This window comes from Camellia sinensis, chromosome 13, assembly GCF_055761805.1.
Source record: "Camellia sinensis isolate YWXY chromosome 13, ASM5576180v1, whole genome shotgun sequence".
Taxonomy (NCBI): Eukaryota; Viridiplantae; Streptophyta; class Magnoliopsida; order Ericales; family Theaceae; genus Camellia; species Camellia sinensis.
The window spans coordinates 57,444,501-57,468,294 of NC_138973.1; the positions used below are offsets into that span (position 1 = coordinate 57,444,501).

At 33.2% G+C, this 23,794-nt stretch overlaps 1 protein-coding gene across 6 annotated transcripts; it reads left to right on the forward strand.

The window, feature by feature from the left end:
• Positions 1-11,313: 11,313 nt before the first annotated feature.
• On the forward strand, positions 11,314-18,029 carry LOC114271685 (deSI-like protein At4g17486). Of its 6 annotated transcripts, none has more exons than XM_028213289.2 (5): positions 11,314-11,552; positions 11,817-12,062; positions 15,741-16,028; positions 16,685-16,765; positions 17,594-18,029. In XM_028213289.2, the coding sequence occupies exons 2-5, from the start codon at positions 11,915-11,917 to the stop codon at positions 17,734-17,736; spliced, it is 660 nt and encodes a 219-aa protein (XP_028069090.2). In that variant the 5' UTR covers positions 11,314-11,552; positions 11,817-11,914; the 3' UTR covers positions 17,737-18,029. The 6 variants fall into 6 exon arrangements, with proteins under 6 accessions (XP_028069090.2, XP_082758406.1, XP_028069087.2 ...); XM_082902280.1 differs by having other exon boundaries at positions 11,325-11,552; positions 11,885-12,062; XM_028213286.2 differs by having other exon boundaries at positions 11,338-11,552; positions 16,679-16,765.
• Positions 18,030-23,794: the final 5,765 nt, after the last annotated feature.

Sequence of the window (23,794 nt, forward strand, 5' to 3'; positions counted from 1 at the left end):
ATTTCTGGATCAGTCGAATTCATATCAAATAAACCTATTTGAGACATCTTCACCACTACTTGCTAGTCTAGTTCTAACAGGTCTGCAACATACCAAACTTGCTCTGCTTGGGATGCCAAGATGAAAGGTTCATTGGTAATTCGTTCATCTCGGTACAACAAATGATTGAAATTGACCAACGTGAAATTGAAGACATATTGCATATTCTCGTGATTATTGTCAATCCAATCACACTTAAACAACACATGCTTCTTCTCATTGGAATATCGAATCTCAACAATATCTGTCAATTGTCTATAATAGTACACAGACCCCACACGAGGATTCTTGTCTTTCCGACTAGCATAACTTATGGTTACCTGCCTTTAAAGTTACACCACAATTTTGCGTGGCTCGACGGTCATCCATGGCCTTTACTCGATACCGAAACCCATTCATTATATACCCGTTAAACCTCCTTGCCAGGTTATGAGGACCATTTGCCAATACAATAATCTCTTCAGAAAATGTGATATCACTAGTCCTTCGCAAAGTTTGAACCTATTTAAAAAAAAAACTGTAAAATTTAAAATGTAATTCGACTTAGGTAAATAGAATCTGTAGATTTAAATACATACATGTTCCTTGAACCAAATGTGAAAAGTTTTAAAATGTTCACGCCGAAGCTGATGATCGTCAACACGAGGCATTTTGACCTTAAGTACTTCAAGGTGTTTGCTGTGTAGATTGAAAATTTATGAATAAAAAAAATTGGTTCAAAATTCAATGAAACATAATAAAATATTGAGTAAGTGACATAACTTACTTTATGAATTGTTGAACCACGCTTGTATTGAATAAGACATACCAATGAGCTTGTACCCAAGAAGTATTATCAAGATAAAAGCTTGTGCTTTCACCACCAACACGACCCAGATTATCATCACCACTGTAGTTCCTCACGGGTCGACTAGATTTGGTTTCCACATCATTGAGATATTGTGCACAAAAATTCATGCATTCTTCCATAACATATCCTTTAGCAATTGAACCTTCTGGATGAGCTCTATCACGCATATATTGCTTCAAAGTAAGAAGATACCTCTCAATTGGATACATCCATCGAAACTGAATCGCTCCACCCAATAATGCTTCGTCAGCTAAATGTATAGGCAAGTGCTCCATTATATCAAAAAAAGTAGGAGGAAATATTTTCTCTAGATGACAAAGTGTTACGGCGATACGATCTTGAATATATTGCAAATCTGTTGCACGATTCACTTTGGAACACAATTGTCTAAAGAAATTGCTCAATTCAGTCAAAGGTTCAATTATATTCTTCGGTAACGATCTTCGAATAGCCAATGGAATTAGATGTTGCATCAGAATATGACTATCGTGGCTCTTAAGACCTCCAATACTTCTATCATGTAAGCGCACGCAACGCGATATATTGGATGAATACCTGTCGGGAACTCTAACTTCCTTCAATACTTTCAAGAACAAATCTTTCTCATCCTTGGTCATCGTGAATTGTGCTGGTGGTAAATAAGCTTTATCCGACCCTCTTAACTGCAAATGTAGGGGTTTTCTAATATTCATTTCTTGTAAATCACGCCGAGCATTAACACTATCCTTCGATTTTCCTTCAACCCCTAATATTGTCCACAACACATTGTCACAAACATTCTTCTCTATATGCATCACATCGAGGTTGTGTCTTATTAGATTGTGCTCCCAATATGGCAGTTCATAAAAGATACTATTTTTCTTCTAGCTATGGGTGTGATGTCCAGCTTTCTCATTCTCTACTTGTCTCCTATGCCTCTCCTTAAGGTCATCCCTCTTGTATTGGGTTAAAATACCCTCAGATTCTAATTGTAGAAGCATCTCAGTTCCAGACAACAATTTTGGTTTGAGTCTGACTTCCCGACTACCATCAAATGATACTTTATCCTTTCGGAATTTATGGCCACTAGGTAAAAATCTGCGATGACCCAAGTATGATTGTTTCCTACTATGCTTCAACCAACACGATGTAGTTTCCTTATTGCAACAAGGACATGCATATTCACCTTTAGTGCTCCATCCTGACAAGTTTGCATATGTAGGAAAATCACTAATTGTCCACAGTAAAGCTGCATGCATCTGAAACATTTGATTTGTTGATGCATCAAATGTGGATACACCATCATTCCATAGTTCTTTCAACTCCTTAATCAATGGTTGCATATACACATCAATCTTGTCACCAGGTCCTTTTGGACCGTCAATAAGCATAGATAAAATTAGAAATAGTTGCTTCATGCACATCCATGGCAGCAAGTTGTATGGAATGAGTACAACAGGCCAAGTGCTATGAACTATGTTCATCGTCTTGAATGGGTTAAAACCATCAGATGCTAAGCCAAGCCTTACACTTCAGCAATCATTACTAAAGTCAATATTCCGATGGTCAAAATCTTTCCATGCAAGGAAGTCTGCAGGATGCCTAAAGACACCGTCATCAGTTCGTTCCTCTACATGTCATCTCATTAACTTAGCTGTCTTGGATGACATAAACAACTTCTGCAACCTTAGCTTTAAAGGAAAATACCTCATTTGTTTTGCAGCTATTTGTTTGCCACCGTTGTTAGGACCATTTGAATCACCATCACCGTTTGATTTCCATCTTGAACTGTTGCATATGACACATTTATCAAGATTGGCGTCCTCGTTTCGAAATATCATGCAACTGTTGGGACATGCATCCCACGTCTCATACGTGAAGCCCAAATCTGTTGTGACCTTTTGAGCTTTATAATATGAGTCTGGGAGTTTCACATCCAACGAGAACGCCTCATTCAATAACTCAAGCAACATGTCAACAGACTTGTCTGTCCACTGATTAAGCACCTTCAGATGTAAAAGTCGAACAATGAATGACAAAGATATGAACTTCTGACAACCCGGATACAATTCACTTTGTGCATCTTGAAGAAGTTTGAAATACTTCGCAGTTTCTATATTTGGACCGAGCTGGGGTTCAGATGCATGGGGATCAGGCCCTTGTGGTTCATTACCCTCAACACTTGTATCGACATGTGGATTTCCCATAGCGCCTTGTATCATTCCAACTATATCGTCCCCAATGTCTAAATTAGCCAATATTTCATTCTCTTGATTACCATGCAGAGATATGTAAGATTCCCCATGATTAATCCAATGTTTGTACTTTTTTAAAAAACCATTCAAAATTAGATGCTCCCGTACACCTTCTCGTACAAGATGGTATCGATTCTCACATTTTCTATATGGACAACTAATTATCAAACCTTCAACCCTATTGGTGTAGGAAAACACAAGGAATTGATCAATCCCATTAATGTATTCCCTCGACATCCTATTTGGCAAATCAATCCAACTCTTATTTATCATCTGTACTTCCTTCAAATGCACACTTCACTTCTTTTGTAATCTTCTCAACAATATATATAAATATATTTAAATGCCAGTCATTTTCCACATACATATGTGTTTTCCACCATTAATTTGCTTCAGGCAAACTTACTGAGAGATATACATCTCACATGCAACACAAATATGCCCTAGAAAAAAATATAATTACAACAAATGTAAAAGTCAACATTTAGGCTCAACATTAGGACTCACAAAAAATGTTTCTCCGCTTGGAAGATCCATGACCAAAATATTTTCAAATATACTGCATGAATAAGAAATCAAATACTCAGTTGTATGCTTTCTTTTATATTTGAATGAAGTTCTTATCTTTTGCCAAAACAAACAAATAAAGTAACAAACTTTAACAATTTAGAGGATAAGAAGATCAATACTTAGAAAATTTAGAGGGTAATGAAAACGCACATAGTAGATAAAAATGAAAACGAAAATAGATAAAAAAATCTGGGGCTTAATAGGGTAATGAAAAAATCAATAGGGTAATGAAAATTGATAAAAATCAAGAGGGTAATGAATTTAGAGGAAGCTGAAGATATATATCACATTGAATTCAAGCTTGGGGCTCTCTATGCTCAAACCCAAAAATCTATACCCCAAACCCACAAATTATATAAGCATATTTGTACATATATGCATGCATCCATACATATCAGAGAAATCAGTTTGGTTTGGACTAATTTAGAGGAATTTGAATATCTGTATTGTCAAACCCAAATATCTGCAACCCAAACTCACAAATTATATAAGCATATTTATACATATACACACATACATAGCAGAGAAATCAAATTAATTTTTGGACTAATTTAGAGAAAGTTAAAGTTAGACATTGAATTCAAGATCAAACCCAAAAAATCTGTAACCTAAACCCACAAGTTACATGTCTTTTTATATATACATAAATTCATACATGATACATATAGTCGCATACATAGAGAAATATAACATAGTTGAAGCCCTAATTAATTAATAGAACACACACACACACACATATATATATAACAGAAATTTCGAATAAACAACAATGAAACATTCAATTAGCGAAAACGAAAGTGAGAGAGACATGCCTGCTGAGAGAGAGAGATCGTAATATGCCATCGCCGCACCACCGCTAGCCATTGTCGCTCGTCGAGAGAGAGATCGTCGGTGAACACTCACCGTCGTCGCTGTGATCGTTAGTGAACTCGAACACCACTAGCCGTCGTCGCTCATCAAGAGAGAGGGAGAGAGATCGTCATCGCATTGGGAACTCGAACTCGTCTTTGTGATTGTGATACACGAACTCGATTTAGGGATTTTGGGGATTTAGGGATTTTGGAGGTTGGTGTTAGGGATTTGGGGGGTTTTGAGAGAGAAAGGTGTTAGGGATTTTGGGGATTTTGATCGAGCGCCATTTCGGCTGAAGGAGAGAGAGATGAAATTTTTCAGTACTATTTGCGACGGCATGGAAAAACCGTCACAAATGATCAAATCTATTTATTAAAACGACGCCATTTTAATAAGGGTTTTTTTTGCGACAAAGAATTCCCGTCACAAATGTCCACTATTTGCGACGATAAATTTCACCTGTCTCAAAAAAAATATTTTTGCGACGGTACACAGTGCCGTCATGAATACTTCCATGTTTAAGAGAATTTTGTTGTGTGCTTATTAGCGATGGGGAAACTGCCGTCGCAAAAAACATTTATTTGAGACGGCTTCATATGCCGTCGCAAAAAATTCCGTGTTTTATACCCACTTTTCCTGTAGTGATAAAGTCATTAATTATTAAAATAAAATGTAAAAAACTCAGTTTATAATGGTTTAAAAATATGAAATATATTGGATCATACTTAAAAAATTACAAAAATCGATCAATATTTATTTTAAACCCAATAAAGTGATGTTGGACACATTTCAGCACATCCTCTTGGACTACAACTCTAAGTGATGTTGGACATATTCCAATACATCCTCTTGAAGCACAACATATAGTAGCCGCCAGACAAATGGCATACTAATCACAAGCCTAACCCAACTCTGATACCAAATTGAAAAGCTCATCCCACATAACCTTATAACTAGCACAGATAAGGCAACTCCAAGTGATGTGGGACACGTTCCAACACACCCTCTTGAACCATAACATCTATTAGTCACCGAACAAATGGCACACCAATCACAGGCCTAACCAACCTCTGATATCAAATTGAAAAGCTCAGCTCACTCTTCTTCTTAAAACCCAGGTATTAAAAAGAGAGAAATTAAAGCCTTATAACTAGCACAAATGGGACTACTTCAAGCGATATAGGACACATTCCAACACACTCTTCTCCTTAAAACACAGGTATTAAGGAAAAAGAAATTTGACTTTTAAGGAGAGAAAAATTGGAGCCTTATAACTAGCATAGATAGGGCAACTCTAGGCAATGTGGGACATATTCCAACACACCTTCCTAGATTAGGACATACGACAAACGACATAAATTGAGAGAGAAATTGAAGCCTTATTAGCACAGATGGGGCAATTTTAGGTGCTGTGAGACACATTCCAACACACCATCCTAGACCAAGACATACGACATACGACAAACGACACAAATTGAAAAGCTCAGCTCATACTTCTCCTCAAAACCCAAGTATTAAGGAGAGAGAAACTGGAGCCTTATAACCAACACAGATGGGGCAACTCCAGGCGATGTAGGACACATTCCAACACACACTCTTGGACCAGGACATATAGTAGTCGGACAAAACGGCACACCAATTATAGGCCCAAATAGGGCAACTCCAGGCAATGTGAGACATATTCCAACACACCTTCCTATATTCCAACACACCCTCCTAGACCAAGACATATAGTAGCCGGACAAAACGACACACCAATTACAGGCCCAAATGGGACAACTCTATGAGATATGGGACACATCCTGACAAATGGTACACCAATTACAGGCTTAACCAAACTCTAATACCATTATGAAAAGTTCTGCCCACACTTTTTCTTAAAATCCAAGTATTAAAGAGAGAGAAATTTGAGCCTTATAATTAGCACAAATGCGGCAACTCTAAATAATATGGGACACATTCCAACAACAAGCTCATGGTCTGCTTGGATATTTTTTTGTTTTCTATTTTTATTTTCAAAAAACACAACAAACTTGATTTGCAAACTATTTACATAAGCTATTTTCAAAAGAAAAAAAAAATCTTAGAACAACTCACTTTTTAAAAAATACAAAGAGTTTGTTTTTGAATATTTAAAACAATTTTCACACAAAAAATGAAAACAATAATTGCTTCAAACTTTTTTATATTTTTATTTACAAAATAAAAAAAAAGAAATAAAAAAAAAAGAAAGAAGAAACAACAACCCAACAGGGCCTTATTGATCAATTAAGTCTTGGGAAAATGCATTGACCAATCTAAATGAATAAGAAACCAAACATGATCCATTGCAAAGCTTGTTATAGTGTACATATAAATCACTACATTAAAAGTCCTGTCTGGATGTCCCTTGAGATGGTTCAAATTATCTGAAACAATTAAGTTGGCTCGGCCTCTGATCTCCAACTAACTTGTCCTGGTCTGAGGCAAGGCAAAGACAACGGCATGTGAGGTACACTCACAACCATAGAAGAATGGTCCCAGCATCGCTGTTTCATGGGCCCAGCGAATTATTTTTTGAGCCAAATTTCGTGGTCCCGTTATTTTCTCCCCTGATGCATGCGAAATTATAGAATATTCTCAAAATACCACTGTCCGTACTTTTTAACCAATCATCATTCAATATGTTCCTTTATATTTCTTAACAACACAATACTCCACCTACCCACCTTTTCCACCAATCACAATACTATGAAATACACGTGTCTCTAGGATTACTAAATAATTATCCTGCATGCAGAGCTGAGCAACTGCCTCAACATGTGTTTGTGTTGAGTGATGTCTTCTATTGTCAAGCATAGCACATTTCTTCTTGTCGCTAAATACAAATTTTCTATAACATTAATAATCAAGCTTTTCAATTCTCATGTTTGCAGCAAATCTCTTTTTGTGTTTATGTAGTATTGTCATAGTAGTGCATATTTGTTCTATGTAGGACAATGTGTATGCTATTATGAACCATAGGAATAGAGAGAATATTAAATAAATAAGAAACACCGAAATAACTGTAAATTAAGAGAATGTCATATGTTGACAAATTTTTGGCTAAATTTTTCAAAATAAATTTAGCTTCTCTCATTCTGGGAGTTGTACATAAATGTAATTTCCTTTCAATGTACTAAGAAAACATTGGCTCGTTTTTGCTTGATAAAAAAGTGTATATTGGGCCAACCAACTCAAGCAATACTCATTGCCCTGATCAAAAGAGATTCTACTTCCTGAGAAGACGGACAGGAGAGACCTATATAAATCTAGAAAAATGGGGGTCTGCATAAAAAGATTCCGTAGACAATCCTTCAAGATGGGCCAAGTCGTAATTTGACCTTAGTCCTACCAGAATCCTAATGAGTAAAGTCTAGAGTAGAGGTGGATAGAAACTATGTCGCTCCCATGAAAACTCAAACCTAGAGACACTTGCTCATTAAATCGAATAAAAATGAGCTCTCACACACTAGGCTACCACGCATCACACAAAAGTTTTGGTTTGGTGTAGTAGTCAAGATCTTTGAGTGATGTGGGTGATACTGTGTCAATGCAAAAAGATAAACCAAACATTGATTCAATCATATAATAATATCATTTGTTGACTAGACATAGTAAGAAAGAAATAGCTGGAATTTAGCTGCTCAGAATTTAATATCTATATATTCATTCTGTGTCCCAGAAGCATGCGATAAATAGGGTTGCATTGGCCACTTGTAGTTTGGATTATTGGCATTAATTAATGGTAATATACAATCCGAGATTGACGTAGACTAGTGTAATAAATAGAAATATGAATCTTTTTAATTTGACTAACAAAATGGCGTTGGATTGAGCCAAGTAAAGAAGAAAGATTTATGTAATTGATTTCATTTGATGGGACTTAAAATTTAATTTGATATGAAATCCGAGATTGAATTTGTATTTATAAGAACTGTTTAAAGTGCCACTGCAGTTGCTTGGTCCCACAAGCTTTTTCTGATTTAATTTGAAGAGTTCAAATCATATTGTTAGCGCTTGAAAAGTTATTATGTAGTTTTTATTTCTTTATCATAGAATTGAACGGAATTGACAAATGGAGAGGGTGAAGTGATACAAAGAACAGGTTAAAATGAAGATATTGTCTTGAGGTTCATAGTGTTTGGTTACAAAGATAAGGACAGATGAAGAAAATCTATCAGTTAAATTATAGGAAAGTTAGTGTTATTTTAGAAATTTTAAAACAATGTTTTGTACAATTATGAAAACCTCAATGGAGATGTTTATACTATTTTATAAAATACAAATAATTTTTAATATATAATCCAATTTTTATAAAATTGGAACTATCCAAAATATTTCAACCATATATTTTAAATGAGACTAATATTAAATAGAAAAAATAGTGATAAATATATATTTTTAAATTTATACAACATTAGTTTTGATGATTGATTTATTTTAATTATAAGAATATACTTAATAAAATATATTAGTGCGAAGTACAAAATTGTTTTAGAAGTTTTTTTTTTTTTTTTTTTTTTTTTTCTATCTTTATCATTGTACCTTTTTATAGGATACTCAGGGCGTAAATTTAATTTAAAACTTTTGGGACAACAGCCCTAAACTCTATTTTTTGTTTTTTGAGTCAAAATGACAAAATAATTTGAAAGACCATATTATTCATACTTATCTGTCTATCTATCCACTGTCTACTTATTTGTTTACATCACCAATGTGTCATATATTTGTCCATCTATCTATCGACGTATCATCCTATTTGTCTATCTGTTCACATGACTACCACCACCACCACTAATCGCTGCCACCGATGACTTTTGTGGGTTATTTTCTTAACAAAATTTTCGATGGTGGTCCGACAGTTATCTAACAACAATAAAGCAAAAATTGGGGATTTTTTTTTCTCACCAAATAATTTTATTAATAATATTCTTAACTCGATAAAAGATAAATCTTTGGATCTAATATCATATTTTCTATAGAAATGGACTTATTACCAATTATACTCCTTTTATATATCTATTTTATCTCTCTATTCTCAAACACTATTATCAATTATCACCCATTATATCTGGCTGAAAAATCTTAAAAACTCTCGAAATATTGATTTGTGATTATATTTCAATTTTAAACAGTGAATATCAATCTCAATCAAACAATCAACGACATACCGGCACAACGATTTAACGTGAAAAAAATTACAATTGGAGCACCTCTAATTGTGATAAAAAAAAATCACGAGCCAAAACCACAAAATAATCCACTAAGAACACACGAGTATTCTTAATTATCTAGTGAATTCATGCTCGAATTGAATCAAACCTGATGTGTTTCTTCCACCACCGTCTTCACCTCAGAAGGGTTAAACTTTTTTGAGAATCTGGACGGGTTAAACTCTAAAAATAGCAAACAGTGCACTTTATACTAAACAGAGTCGCAAAGATCGCTCGAGTGGTATAAGCAAGGTTTTGAAACCCGAACCGGACCGGCCGGTTCAACCGATTGAACCGGTCACCGGATGGGGTTCCGGTCTGGTTAGCCCTCTTAAACCGGCCAATTGCAAAAACCGGACTATTTATTGAAAACTGGTGAACCCACCGGTTAAATCGGCGAACCGGTTGACCCGGTCACAGGTTGATCGAACCGGTCCGGCTCCTTTTTTTTTTCTTTCTTTTCTTTCTTTCTTATTTTATATATATATATATATATATTATATATAAAATATAAGAATATAAGAAACTTTTAATTTGAAACTCTTTTTTAAGGGTCTCCTTTTGTGAGGAATCCCATTAAGAGTTTTGATGAAATTATTGTGAAAGTCTTCACCTATTTATAAGAAAAAAATTCTTTCAAAAAGACTCAAGAAATTCATATGGGATTCAATCAAATGTATTGGAGGGAATATTGAAATTTTGATATTCCTCCAAAATTTTTGCTCTCCTTTATTTGAATTAAAATCATATGGAGGGAATATTAAATATTTGATTTCATCTTCCAAAATTGAAATTAATAATATTTCAAAATATATTATTATATTTTTCAGTAAAAAAAATATTAAGACAAATATTTAAGATAATTTAATATTTTTAATATTTTTAATTTATAATTTTATTACTTATATTTTTATTTAAATATAATTTTAATATATTTATTATGTCACGGTTCAATTCCGGTTCAATCCGACAGTTGAACCGGTGACCCGTCCACCCGATCCCTTTTTTCGGTTCGTTCACTGGTCCGGTTTTTAAAACATTGGGTATAAGTAAAAGGTGGTGCAAACGTATAGGCCAACCACTTGAGCGGTGAAATAGATTTTCCAAAAGTTCAGTTTACATGCAGAGATATTGGATACTTCACTTCATCGCTTGAGTGCACAAATAATCGCTATGACGACAGATGATAGATCAATGGACAGGTGAATAGATAGACAGTCATATGAACAAATCTATAGATAAATAAGCATAATATAATCTTTTAAATTATTATTGTCTTTATTAAAAAAAATAAAATTTAGGACAATCGCTCTCAATTTAATAGTTGCTTGACATGTGTTAACATTATTTTATTTAGATTACAATCATCTTATTAAAATTACATTATCACTTTTTTTAGAGTCAAATTATCTCCCTACCATATCACTTCAATCACAATCCATATTTAATATTTTTTCTATAAAAATTTAAAAAGTACACTAATCTAACATCTATCAAACAACCCACTAAAAAGAGAGGAAAAATAGTTGGAATGAAATTTTGGAGGAACTTGTTAAATGATTGAAGTATGGTTGTACGTATAAATGTAGTACATTTTCAACACCACCTGCACTTTTTATTTTAGCTAATTAATCCCAAAACCATCTATCCGTCCTCCAAAGCTAATTCTTTCCCTTTCCTCCAAAAGAATGGTCTTTTAAAGCCTCCTTCCAACAACCCCTCCCTCACACACAAATCAAACGCCACAAATTTTGGACTTCCCAATTTCCAACTGTAAGCTCTCTCTCTCTCTCTCTATATATATATATATATATATGCATATGTATTGCAGGAGAGCTCAAATTTTTGTTTCCTTTTCTTACCCGTTTTCATTCTCTAGGTTTTTCAGCTTCGATCCGCTAATTTCACTAAACTGAATTCAAATTCTTTGTTGTTATTGAAACCAGTGCTTTTAGGGTTTTTGCTACTGTGTTAATTTCTGAAGATTGACTTGTAAACTGTTACTCAGCTGATTTTCGTATTAAATTTGGTTTTTAGGGTTTTTTTATTGGGGCATAGTAGCAAATGTTGAGTTTGGGGTTGTGAGATTGTTGTTGTTGTTGTAGCATTGAGGGGGGTGGTGGGTGATAGATACAATGCGGCTGTTCTCGTCCGCGAGCTCGAGTTTGTCAAAGGAGCAGAGAAATAATCGTGCTCTTTTGTATCTCAATGTCTATGATCTTACCCCTATGAACAATTACCTCTACTGGTTTGGGCTTGGAATCTTCCATTCAGGCATTGAAGGTATACTTTGTTTTGTTTTGTTTTGTTTTCTTTTATTTTTAAATGTTGTTTATGCTAAAAACGAAGAATTCACATAAGTGATCATGCAGTATATTTTCTACATCTGGATGAGTTATTGTTTTATTTAGATGCCATATAATTGAATGTGACACTATAGTTGTTGTTATGGCTATTGACTTTTTACTGCTGTACAGTTTTGGTTTAGCGATACTCGGAGCTTTATTTCCAAATGGAAAATAAATTGATGGCAGTAGAAAAAGGAAACAAATTTCCCAAAATGGCTACTTGAAGAGAATGTACATGGAGTTACTCCATAATCCTATAAATTTATAACTTTAGAATTTACGAGGTTTTTTTATTGCGGCTCGTAGGGAAAACTTCTATCTGTTGTGGATGTGATGCATTGGCTGATTAAAATTGTATAAAGTCTGCGTTCTGTTGCATTGATGATGAGCTTGATTGAATCCTGGTTGAAAAAAGTGTTAGTAATAATGCGTATTCTTTTTGAAGAGTCAAAGGAAAGTGTGTTTTAGTATGTACAACATCTGTGGATTGTTGATGGGACTCGGAGAGTAATCAATGATTGAAATTGGAAGCACTCCCATAGTAGATTCGAGCATATGATAGGGGTGGCAATCATGGTGGGTTAGTCATGTTCAAGTCGTGGCGTCACATTGGTGTTGCATCGCAGTAAATGATCAACCCAAACAGGACCGTTTATTAATCGTGTCAAAATCTTCTACCCTAAAGAATCTGTTTATTATACATGACACAACACGTGTAACTAGTTTAACAAACAGATTGTGTTGGCTTAATACATGTAAGACATGAATATTGGCTTAATAAATGTAAGACGTGAATCCAGTAACCCATAAACAGTTCTTATGAGTGATAGTGAATCATGATTGATACTGCTGAGATTTCTATTTTTAGACGTACTCACACATAGTTTTTTATCTGTTTATTTTTATTTTGAAGATCTATGCTTTACAATGCATATTGAGCTAAATGCTAGAACAAGGATATTAATGACATGAAAAGATATTTGTTGGGTGGGTAAGGCTTAAAATAATTTGTTGGGTGGTTGGTTGTATGCAACGTATGTGATGGTGGTTCTCATTAAGATTCATTTTCCATTTCTTTTCTCTTTATCCTAATGGTGATGATCTACAGAAGAGGATAGCCCTCCCTAACCTATCATCGCCTCATGTCCCCCTCCTAATGTAAGACAAGTTTTTAGGAATTTATATTATACTTGGAATTTTGTGGTTTAGAATGCAATAACCTAGAATTATTAGGTTTCTAGTTAAAATTCTTGATGAAGATATTGGTTCACTTACAATTAGCCTCAACACCAAGATAGAGTACAAGTGTTTGAAGTTATATTCAAAGCAACAAGGAATGTACCTATGTCTATTGCTGGTTCGACTGAACCTTCAGAGCTCAATCTCTAGAAATTCTTCCGGTGACGTATCATTTGTTGGCTCATCCGTTGTTGTGAGATTATTTATGGGATAGCGTGAGATACTTGGCTTCTTTTTGGGCCTCGGCAAGTCTAGTGTTTCGAGGGATTCCGCTTTTTATGTTTGCTACAAATTGGGTGTCAATTTGTATTGTGTAGAAGTAACTGTTTGGCCTTGTTTGGTTTATGTTTTCCAAAAATTTTTTGGGAAAAATTCTCTACAAATAAGTTTTCAAAAGTAATCAAACCAAACAAATTTTTCCAAAAATTTTTTCCAAAACTTGTTTGGTTTACAAGTTTTCCAAACAAATCTCTCTCTCATACACATCAAATCAATCACTTTTTCCAAAACTCTCTCTCAAAATAATTTTTCAAAACATCTTTTGAAAAAAACCAAACCAAACAACTTTTCGTACTTTTTATCTCTAAAACTCGTCTCCCAAACTCAAACCAAACATACCATTTGTCTTTTTGTATTTTGATTTGTTTCTTTTTGGTTTTTTTCTTCGCTGTGTCATCTTTCTTGTAGAGGATGCCTTATCCTCACCTCTTTTTGGCCTTGTGCCTTTATATATCTTTGTTGTTGCTGATCAAAAAAAGAGATTTATTCCTTACAACGCAAGATAGGTTTCCTAGTGTGTTGATTCTAATTTACTTAATTTTGGATTACTTGCTCTACAAGTATTAGGTTTAGTTTATTGTAAATAATCATATAACCTAAAGGCCTATGGAGTTCATTCAATCAATAATATTTTTAGAGAATTTTCTTATTTTCCTTGTGGATTGAAGATTGTTTCTGTTGTGGATTCAAGAATTTCATCTACTAAAATGATATCTAGTCCTTTTCTCCATTGTGATTTCTTTTTAGGATAGAAACTTTTATAGAAAATATGAAATGAACTTTCTTAATTTTTGTATCAATAAATGTTCTTTGCTTGGTCTTTAGAAACATCATGGCATTTATTGTTGTTATATTTTTAGGGAAGATGATCTTAGGAATTGGCCCTAAAAGTCCTTAAGGTGTTACACCTATGGTTGGAATCATATCAAACCATCCTAAGAGATCTTTAAAATCTTTTGAAAATTTTCTAAATTAAGTTTCTACTGTACGGAAGACTTGAGTAGCTATATATAGATTTTTAAGTAATTTTAACTCTAAAAGGAGTTGGACTTCATATTAGAAACTTATAGGCATTGACTAGTAAAACCCATAAAACCATACTGAAGTTAAAAAGAAGAAGCAGCAGAAGAAGAAGAAGGCTGAATACCACAAATAATACCATAACCATGCCATTATTGCAGCTCATGTCCACCAAAATTTTTAAAATACATGAAAAGCATAAAAAATTATATTGTGGCTTAGTAACTGAAGATAAACATAAACATACGACTCAATGTGTCTTGAAACTTAGCGGAGATAGTTGGGACTTGCCTTGAAGTCAAACCAATCTATGATATTCCCTTTCTTTGAATCTTCTTTTTCTTAAGATTCCCTTTCTCGTCAATAGATAGGAGGATGCCGAAAGTCAAAGAAGGCTCGCTCCTTCGAGTTCGAGTTAAGATTGTTTTGTAATCGAAAGCTTGCATCAAGAAATCATGAGAAAGGTTGGTGGAAGTAGTTGTGAACTTGAATTGGTCTATGCATATACAAGTTGGATTTGGTTTGTGATCAAGATTAGGTATCTGACAAATTGAATAGGCTGTCTTTTGTGTAAAGAATTTTAGTCCTTGAGAACTTAGAGACAGAAGGGAGTTTTCAGCATCTAGTCTTCACTATTTCAATTGGAGTTGATCCTCAATCTATTTGCTTATACTAAATTTGCTGCTTAAATTCAGTGACGGCAGGATTGGTTGCAATACAGAAATCTGGATTAGTTTTGCATTGGTGGATCACCAGTCATCCAATATTTTGTTTTCCTTTAGCATCTCACTTGTCATGACTAATCTGTGCGCAATACGTGATGACATCTTAACTTGAGATGGCATGCAAATACAAATAACTAAGGACATTTATATTTTTGTTTTTTTTGGAAGACATTGTGCCTATTCAAGTCTAATTTTTGGTGGAAGTTCTTATACCGTTGTGCACGTCATTTGATTAAGTTTGTCAGCATTTTGTAATGATCTTGTGCCTCCTCGTTTTCTCCATTTGTACTGTTGGTTAATATCTTAAGTCTTTCATTGGCATAACATGTTTATGCTGCATTGGATGATAGTGCATGGATTGGAGTACGGATATGGAGCACATGAGTACCCAACAAGTGGAGTATTTGAGGTGGAACCTAGAAGTTGCCCTGGTTTTATCTTTAGACGGTCAGTCCTTTTGGGCAGCACAGACATGTCTTGTTCAGAATTTCGATCATTCATGGAGCATCTTTCTGGGAAATATCATGGGGACACTTACCATTTGATTGCCAAGAATTGCAACCATTTTACTGCTGAAGTCTGTATGCGGCTCACCGGAAAGCCTATTCCTGGATGGGTGAACAGGCTCGCACGATTAGGTAAGGGGGAAATGCCTTTGCTTGTGGTCATACTTTACATGGTGTAAAAGAAGGTACTTGATTTTTACGATGCTGTTTTTGAAGCTTGTTTGTAAAATGAATTTTATAGAAGAAGGAATATTAAATGAATACCATCAAAATAGGCAAAATCCCAAGTAAACCAGTACAAAGTACTAGCAAAAGCAAAGAAAACACCAAAGCCTGGGTTCTAAAAAGTACTTCTATTTTAGAATTAGTGCAGAGGTTTGATCCAATTCAAAACTGCCATTTTCAAAGTTATTATCCACTTTTCTTCATGAGCTAACTTGAGCTCTAAGATCCTCCTCAACTTTCTTATTGGTAGAGCCAAATTCAGTTTCTTTTTCTTCCTTTTTTTTTTGGCAAGTTGCTTGTCAATTACATTGGTTATGGATATGTGGTACGTTTGGATACGGTACGAAAGCAAGCTTCTAAAACATGAGGTGACCTTTGAGCACTATCTGACATAGATTGCATGCAATGCAGTTATTTTTCCAAAATGAATAATTAAACGGGTCTTGGGTAGTTCTGGATATGTAGCTTCCTGCATTTCTTAGCCATGCGAATCTAGGTTTTGTTTGGTCCACATCTGATTAGCTTTTATCTTTATCTAATTTGATACCTTTTTGAAGTTTCAGGTTCTTTCTGCAACTGTCTACTGCCAGAAAATATTCAGCTTACAGCAGTCAGACATCTACCTGATCATCCATCATATTCTGGTTAGTTGTTTTGTTGTACAACCATGTTTCGTAGGTTAATAATATTCAATTTGTATAATGATGATGTTTATTTCATGTATGAGAAAATTGTTGACACTTTCTGTGCGAGAAAGATATGATTCATCGAAGCCTATTGTGTGTTGCTATGCATAGCGAACATGCAAATATAAAAGGTGAAAAAATTATGCATGATAAAGTATTCGTTCTCTTTTTTAACAGATTTCATACAAAATCCTCCTGTGACATTTTCTGAACTGCACCTTTCTGACTTATCTTTTCAACTCCTCTTGTGCTTAATGTTTTTTCTTTACAAAGCCCAAATAAAATAGGGTGTTAGGTATTGCAGCTAGCATAAAATTGTCTGGCCTTTTATGAACATAGATCCAGTTGGGAAGAGTGAAACTATCCACGCTGAGGGTAATGCTAAGAGATAAGGGAGACAGAAATTAACTTGGGTTGAGATAATAAAAACATGTTATTTTGTGGTTTAACTAACTATGGAAGTCCTTGGCAACAGCATTTAAGCAGGCACTGAAGTTGTCTTGCCTACACGGTTCATCATTAATTTTTACGGGCAACAGCATATCTATACAGGATCGTCTAGCATTCTTGCATGAATTTATTGCTGTACTCTAAATTTTCAGTGGAGTAGACTTTATACTTTTAGTTCGATAAAATCATTTTTATACATACGTAGGAATTGCATAATATGTCTATGTATGCATTTGCTAATTTACATGACCCAGCAATGAAAAAAAAAACTTTAATATGTTTTTAACTTGTAATTTCTAAGCAATTTTCCCTACTGAATGACTTGTGTCAAAACAGATGATGGATCAGATTCCGTTGGATCATTAGAAACAGCAGAGAGTGAAGAGGAAGAGTTGGATCATCATCTGCTGACGGTAACCAATGGTGACGTGGCATTTGTGAAGGAAAAACCTTTGAGGCTAGCAAGAGAGGTCCTTTGATACTTATTCATTTTCCCTCCAATTCATTAATTTCCCATCTTGGGTCCAGTTGTTTGTAGTGTATCATCTCTAGTGTGAGTAAACATGCGTCTCAATTAAATTGTCTGATCTCAACATTTGATCTTGGTACAGTGATGATTCAAGACTTGGTTGTTTGCCTATATTGTTGCCATTATACTTGGTCTTTCATGTTGTACCATGAAAGGTTTCAGCATTGCAGTGTAACCCTTTGTTTTTGAATTGTTAATAGTTGCCTTTAAATTCAAAGGAAAAAGATTGGAGTTTTAATTAAATTTCACGTCTGTTCACTCTGCTGAATTTGAGATACTGTTGGATCTGATAAGCACCTATGGAACTATTGATCCACAAACTAAAGGTGTGGACTGACGGAGCTAGTTCAATGTATTGTCTCAATCGAGTATTTTGTGAAGCATTCTGTTTAAAGAGACTAAGGGCCTGTTTGGTGTAGCTGCTGAATTTTAGGTACTGTTGGATCTGATAAGCACCTATGGAACTATTGATCCACAAACTAGGTATGGACTGACGGAGCTAGTTCAATGTATTGTCTCAATTGAGTATTTTGTGAAGCATTCTGTTTAAAGAGACTAAGGGCCTGTTTGATGTAGCTGCTAGAATAGATTATAAATTATTATTTAATAGATTATAGGTCATAACTTCGGATAGGAGCTTGTAATATATTTTTCTAATTAAGCTGTAAAGTTGCTTTTTCTTATGTAATTGTCTTTTTTTGGCCCCCAGTAGCAATAGAGGTTTGGGCTAAGAAGAAAATAAGTGGGTGGTGGGTTGTTTACATTTAAGAAGAGGGATATTTGAGTAAATTTTTAATTAAATTAGCTTCTCATATAAGTAGAAAGCTGAGAAGCACTCCTAGCCAGCTTTTCAAAACAATGTTATTTAAGTTGCAACAAACACCCCTAAGCGTGGTCACCACACTCGTCAAGCTATTTAATAGCTTGTAGCTCGAAATCATTGTGGCCCGAATGGCTCGACAGCCCAAAATGATGTCGTTTTGGATTGTTTTTTTTTTTTTTTCCTCCTTTTATGTCTGAAGCAGAGCAAAGAGAGATGAGAGATGAGTGAAGAAGAGAAAGAGAAAGAGAGAGAGGTTCGATCGATCGCCATCGCTGGGGCTACCTCGGCCGGGGGTCGATCTCGATCTCCGATTCTTCTCCTATTTTTTCTTTTTCTTTTTTCTAGTTGATTTCATCTCCAATTCTTCTCGATCTCCGATTCTCTTTTTTTTCTAGATGATGATCTGAAGAAGATGATGATGTTGATCTGTTTTCTTTCTCTCTCTATATATATATTTTTTCAGTTGTTCTGGATCTGAAAAAAAAATAAAAATAAAGAAATAAAAATAAATTGTTGATGATGATGATGATGATGGTGATGATGTTGATGTTGATGAAACCCAGCTCCTTGTGCAGCTCCTTCTTCTTCTTCTTCTCTTCTCCTTCTCTTTCTTCAGCTTCAGAAAAACTCTAAAAAAAAGTGTGGCTCATTTAGATTGGATTTTTTTGTGCTGGATGGATGTGTATAAACTGTATAAGAGCCTTTGTGATACCTTACAATAGTTTAATACCTTTGGTTTTGGCACCAAAAGATATAGATATTACCTTGTGATTTGAAAGCATAGCTACATCAAATTCTGGATTTAGAAAATTCCTTCCAAATACATATATTATAGATTCATGCTACAGTTCACATTTCCTGACAACAAAAGAAAAACAAATGAGATAAGCAATAAAGTAAGCTTAGATATGCCTTTATATAATTACTTATTCAAATCCAGTTAATTATAACCAATGAGTCTAATTTATTGGCCATGAATTCATGCACCCTTTGAGGATGTAAGGAATTCCACTCTTGTTACACAATTGTGTGTAGTTTCTCTTAGCATATTTTTGGGAGCTTTCTTGTAGTGTTTATTGAATTTGATATTTGTTAGATTTTGTTTTAAGTAAATGCTTAGTTTAATATAATTTTCATTAAATTTGTAGTTTATCCTTTTATGGATTAAAAAAAATCAATTAAATGCAATACCTGAATACCACATACTCTGCAATTATCTTTAATCTTAAAAAGTAAAAATACACTTTGTCAAAAGGTCTCCTCCGAGGTTAAGCGAAGACTTCCTCTTCTGAGTTAGCTTGGTTGAAGCATTGCACTAAAAAGTTGAGAAATCAATGAAGTACCCAATTGAGCAAGAGGAGAGACGGGAAAATCCTTTGCAGTAATCATGACACACGTATATATATATATATATATGATAGATAGATATATGGAAGGAGATGGCTTCCCTCCGGTCCATGATCGGACTGGAGGGTACTGTTGGGCCCGTGGGGGTCTACCACGGGTCTTGTTTCGATAATTTATATCATTTAATGTGTAGAATTTGTCGAGTATTATATGCCTATAAAAAATTACATTGATCGAATATCGATACCTATCTCATCAGATCAGATTTCTGTTAGCCATTTATTTTTCACTATATATATATATATTTTTTTATACAAAACTGATTTGATCACGTAACTATCGATATCTGATCAATGTGATGTTTTACTGGCATGTAGTACTCGACGAGTTTTACACATTGGACGGTTCAGATTATTGAAACGGGACCCTTAGTGAGCCCCCACAGGCTCAACAGTACTCTCCAATCCGTGATCGGACTAGAGAAAAACCCAACCCTATATGGAAAGTTCTATTAATTCAGAAATTTTGTTTAAAAAACTTATCATGAATAGAGAAGTGTAAGTGAGATTTAATTAATATATTATAAGATTTATGTATAAAAACTTATCATGAATCGAGAAGTTAAAATGAGATTTAATTAATGTATTGTAAGATTTATGTACAAAAACTTATCATGAATAGAAAAGTGTAAGTGAGATTTAATTGATGTATTATAAGATTTATGTATAGAATCAATTTGAATAACATATTGATATTTCAAATTAAAATTTTGTGTAGAAATTGTGAATGTGAACATATACGGCATCAGGTTGGTATGGAATCGGGTTGGTTGAATTCCACATATGGGTCATACAGCCTACACTTTCCCTGTCCTCTACACCTTGTCCACTAAGTAATCTTCTCCCAAATTGCTTTCTATTTTGTTCTTTTTGAATATTAAAAAGGCCAGAGAATAATTTGCTGCTTTCTCAGCCACTTGGCTTGTTATAGCTCCCCTCCCTAGAAATTAATGACGATAGCTCAGGAGGGATGTTGAAATTTTGAAAGTATGTAACTTAAAATTAAATGATAATGAATGTAGAAATTTTTGGACTACGTGAAGTAACCTCGAGTTATTGGGAGAAAAATAATCACCTTGTTTGTTTTTATTTTTTAAAAAATATTTTTTAGAAAATTTTATTTTTTTATTTTTGGTTTTTTTATTTTTTGTTTTTATTAAATTTTTTTAATATTTTAAGTAATTTTTTTATTTTTTAGACACACTTAACATAAATACACCTAAAAAATAAAAAATTATAAAAAAAAATCTTTTAAAAATTCATTAAATATCAAAAATACAAAAAAAATATAAGAATTCAGTACATTTTTATTTTTATGTATTTATTAATTTTTTAAAATACTTTTTCATAAAATTTTAACTTTTTAGATACATCTAAGTAAGGTGCATCTAAAAAAGTAAAAAAAAAATGTTTAAAATTTAAAAAATATTTACTAAAAACAAAAAAATACAAAAATCAAAAAAGTCAATTTTCAAAAAATTTAATTCAAAAAACTCAAACCAAACACACTGAATAACTTTTTAGAAAGATGTTATATTTTTCGATTTCAATCTTAGTGATATGATTAAGACCTATATGAAATTGTCTCATATTTCTCTCTGTTTCATCTTTAATGTTGTTTTTGATTGAGAGATTTGGAAGAGATTTGAAAAGGAAAAGAAAAAAATGTATGTGAAATTAAGTGAAATGTAAGTATATTTTATTCACATTTTATCTATTTTTTTTTCTTTTTTCTTTCTAAATTTTTTCTCAAATTTCTCAATCAACCCACAGTGTAACTCTCTTAATTCCACATCATTGGAATTGGAATTAGATGATCAAAATTAGAGAATGAATCATTTTTCAACTTTTTAACATTCTTCCACTTCTGCAACTTTGTTATACATGGAACTGGAAGAGAAAATGGCAAGACAAGAACGAGATAAATAGAATTTGCACAAAGACTTGTCATACAAAAATCACTCAAAGTTCAATTCTGATACCAAAATTTAAAAAATTTGGGGACATCAAACTCAAATTTAGGTCTCGTTTGACAATATTTAATTTTAATCAAAAAATTAGAAATTCATTATAAATTATCACATCATTCTATCTACTTTTCTGTACATCTTTTAATAAAAAATTAAAAAAATATTAAAATAATCCGTTTCCAAACAAGATATTAATTAATAATAAATAAAAATACTTAAAGATAAATCTCAAATCAAGATAAATCTCAAATCAAAAGACTAAACAAAGTCTCAATTAAAAAAGAAGACGACTTGTCAAGTTTGGCAGCAGGATCAGGGATTTGCTAAGGGACAACAAAACTTTAAAAAAAAAAGACTAATGGTTGCAGTGTAGACCAAACCATGGTTACTATCTTCTTGTTTAGATGAAAGGAATCGCTGAGTGGGTCCCAATCGACCTCTTTTAAATTACTTCCAAATTTCCTATGACTTAGAAAATTTCCCATGACTTAGAAAATGTTGACATGGGAAAATTTTTATATATCAACAGGATATTACGTGGTATTATTTTTTATTAATTATAAATATATATATTTTTATTATTTTTTAAACATTTAATATAAATATAATAAATTTTATTATCAAAACTAATCATAATAATAAAAAGTATATACTTTTAAAAAAAAAAATTACTAAAAATTAGCAGTTGAGATGACTTTGACTAAGAAGGCATCAACTTGTACAAGTCAATGGGGGAAAGTTCCCACCCATCCCTGTTATGCATTTAATTTCTTGTTAAAAATTTTGCTTTAATTACATCAAGACCCTCTCACTTTATCATATTGACCTTTTTAATTATACAAATTGTATAAATATACTCTTTTTGAAAGTGATTTGGACGGATTTGGAGAGATAAAAATGGTATATTTTTATAATTAAGAAGATAAAAAAATACAAATTCATAAATAAATAAAATAAAATAATATTCTCTGATAGTTAAGGACGTAATCAAGCCTAAAAATTAAAAACAAAAACAAAGACTAAAACAACTTCAGGAGCCGCTGAGCACTTTACCTTCCTCAGCTTGATCCCTTGCGGGTCTTACACTCTCCGCCTCTATGACAGTCTTATCTTTTCCACTTTTCTCTCTCTCCCCCCAATCTCTTTATAATTACATATATTAAAAGTTAGTGGTGACATATTAATTTTATAATTATACAAAATTATTATATAAATTGACGTAATTTGTTTTTGCAATCCGATTATATGAAGAAAAAAAATGTTTAAAATTTGTACTGACGTGAACCTGTATTGAAATTTAACTTTTATCACATCAGTGTGAAAAAATTTAACGGTGATATTTTAAGATTTTTATCTATTTGAAAACATAATACCCATCATTATAATTATAATTTGGGAAATGATTTGTAGCCCTAAAATCCTCACCCCTAATCCCCCTAATTTCCATTTCTGGCAACTGTTTCTTTTTTTTTTTTTTTTTTTCTTTACTTAATATGGAAATTAGGGGGATTAGGGGGATGTTTTTTAGGGGATGTAGCATGACCCTTATAATTTACAAGTATACTATTATCTCATTTTAGTATCAAATTTTTGTGTCGGTTTAACATTTTTCATTAAAAATGATGTCATACAGATTGTGTGAGCGAGCCTAATATATCTATATGCATTTACATAAATGGCTAATTTTGAATGATGGATTTTACAATTTTATCTTTACAGCTCAGAGAAACAAAAGTTTTTTGAACAGTCAATAAATGAATTTTGTTGGGCAATTTTGTAAAAGAAAAAAGGCATTACACAATTTAAAAG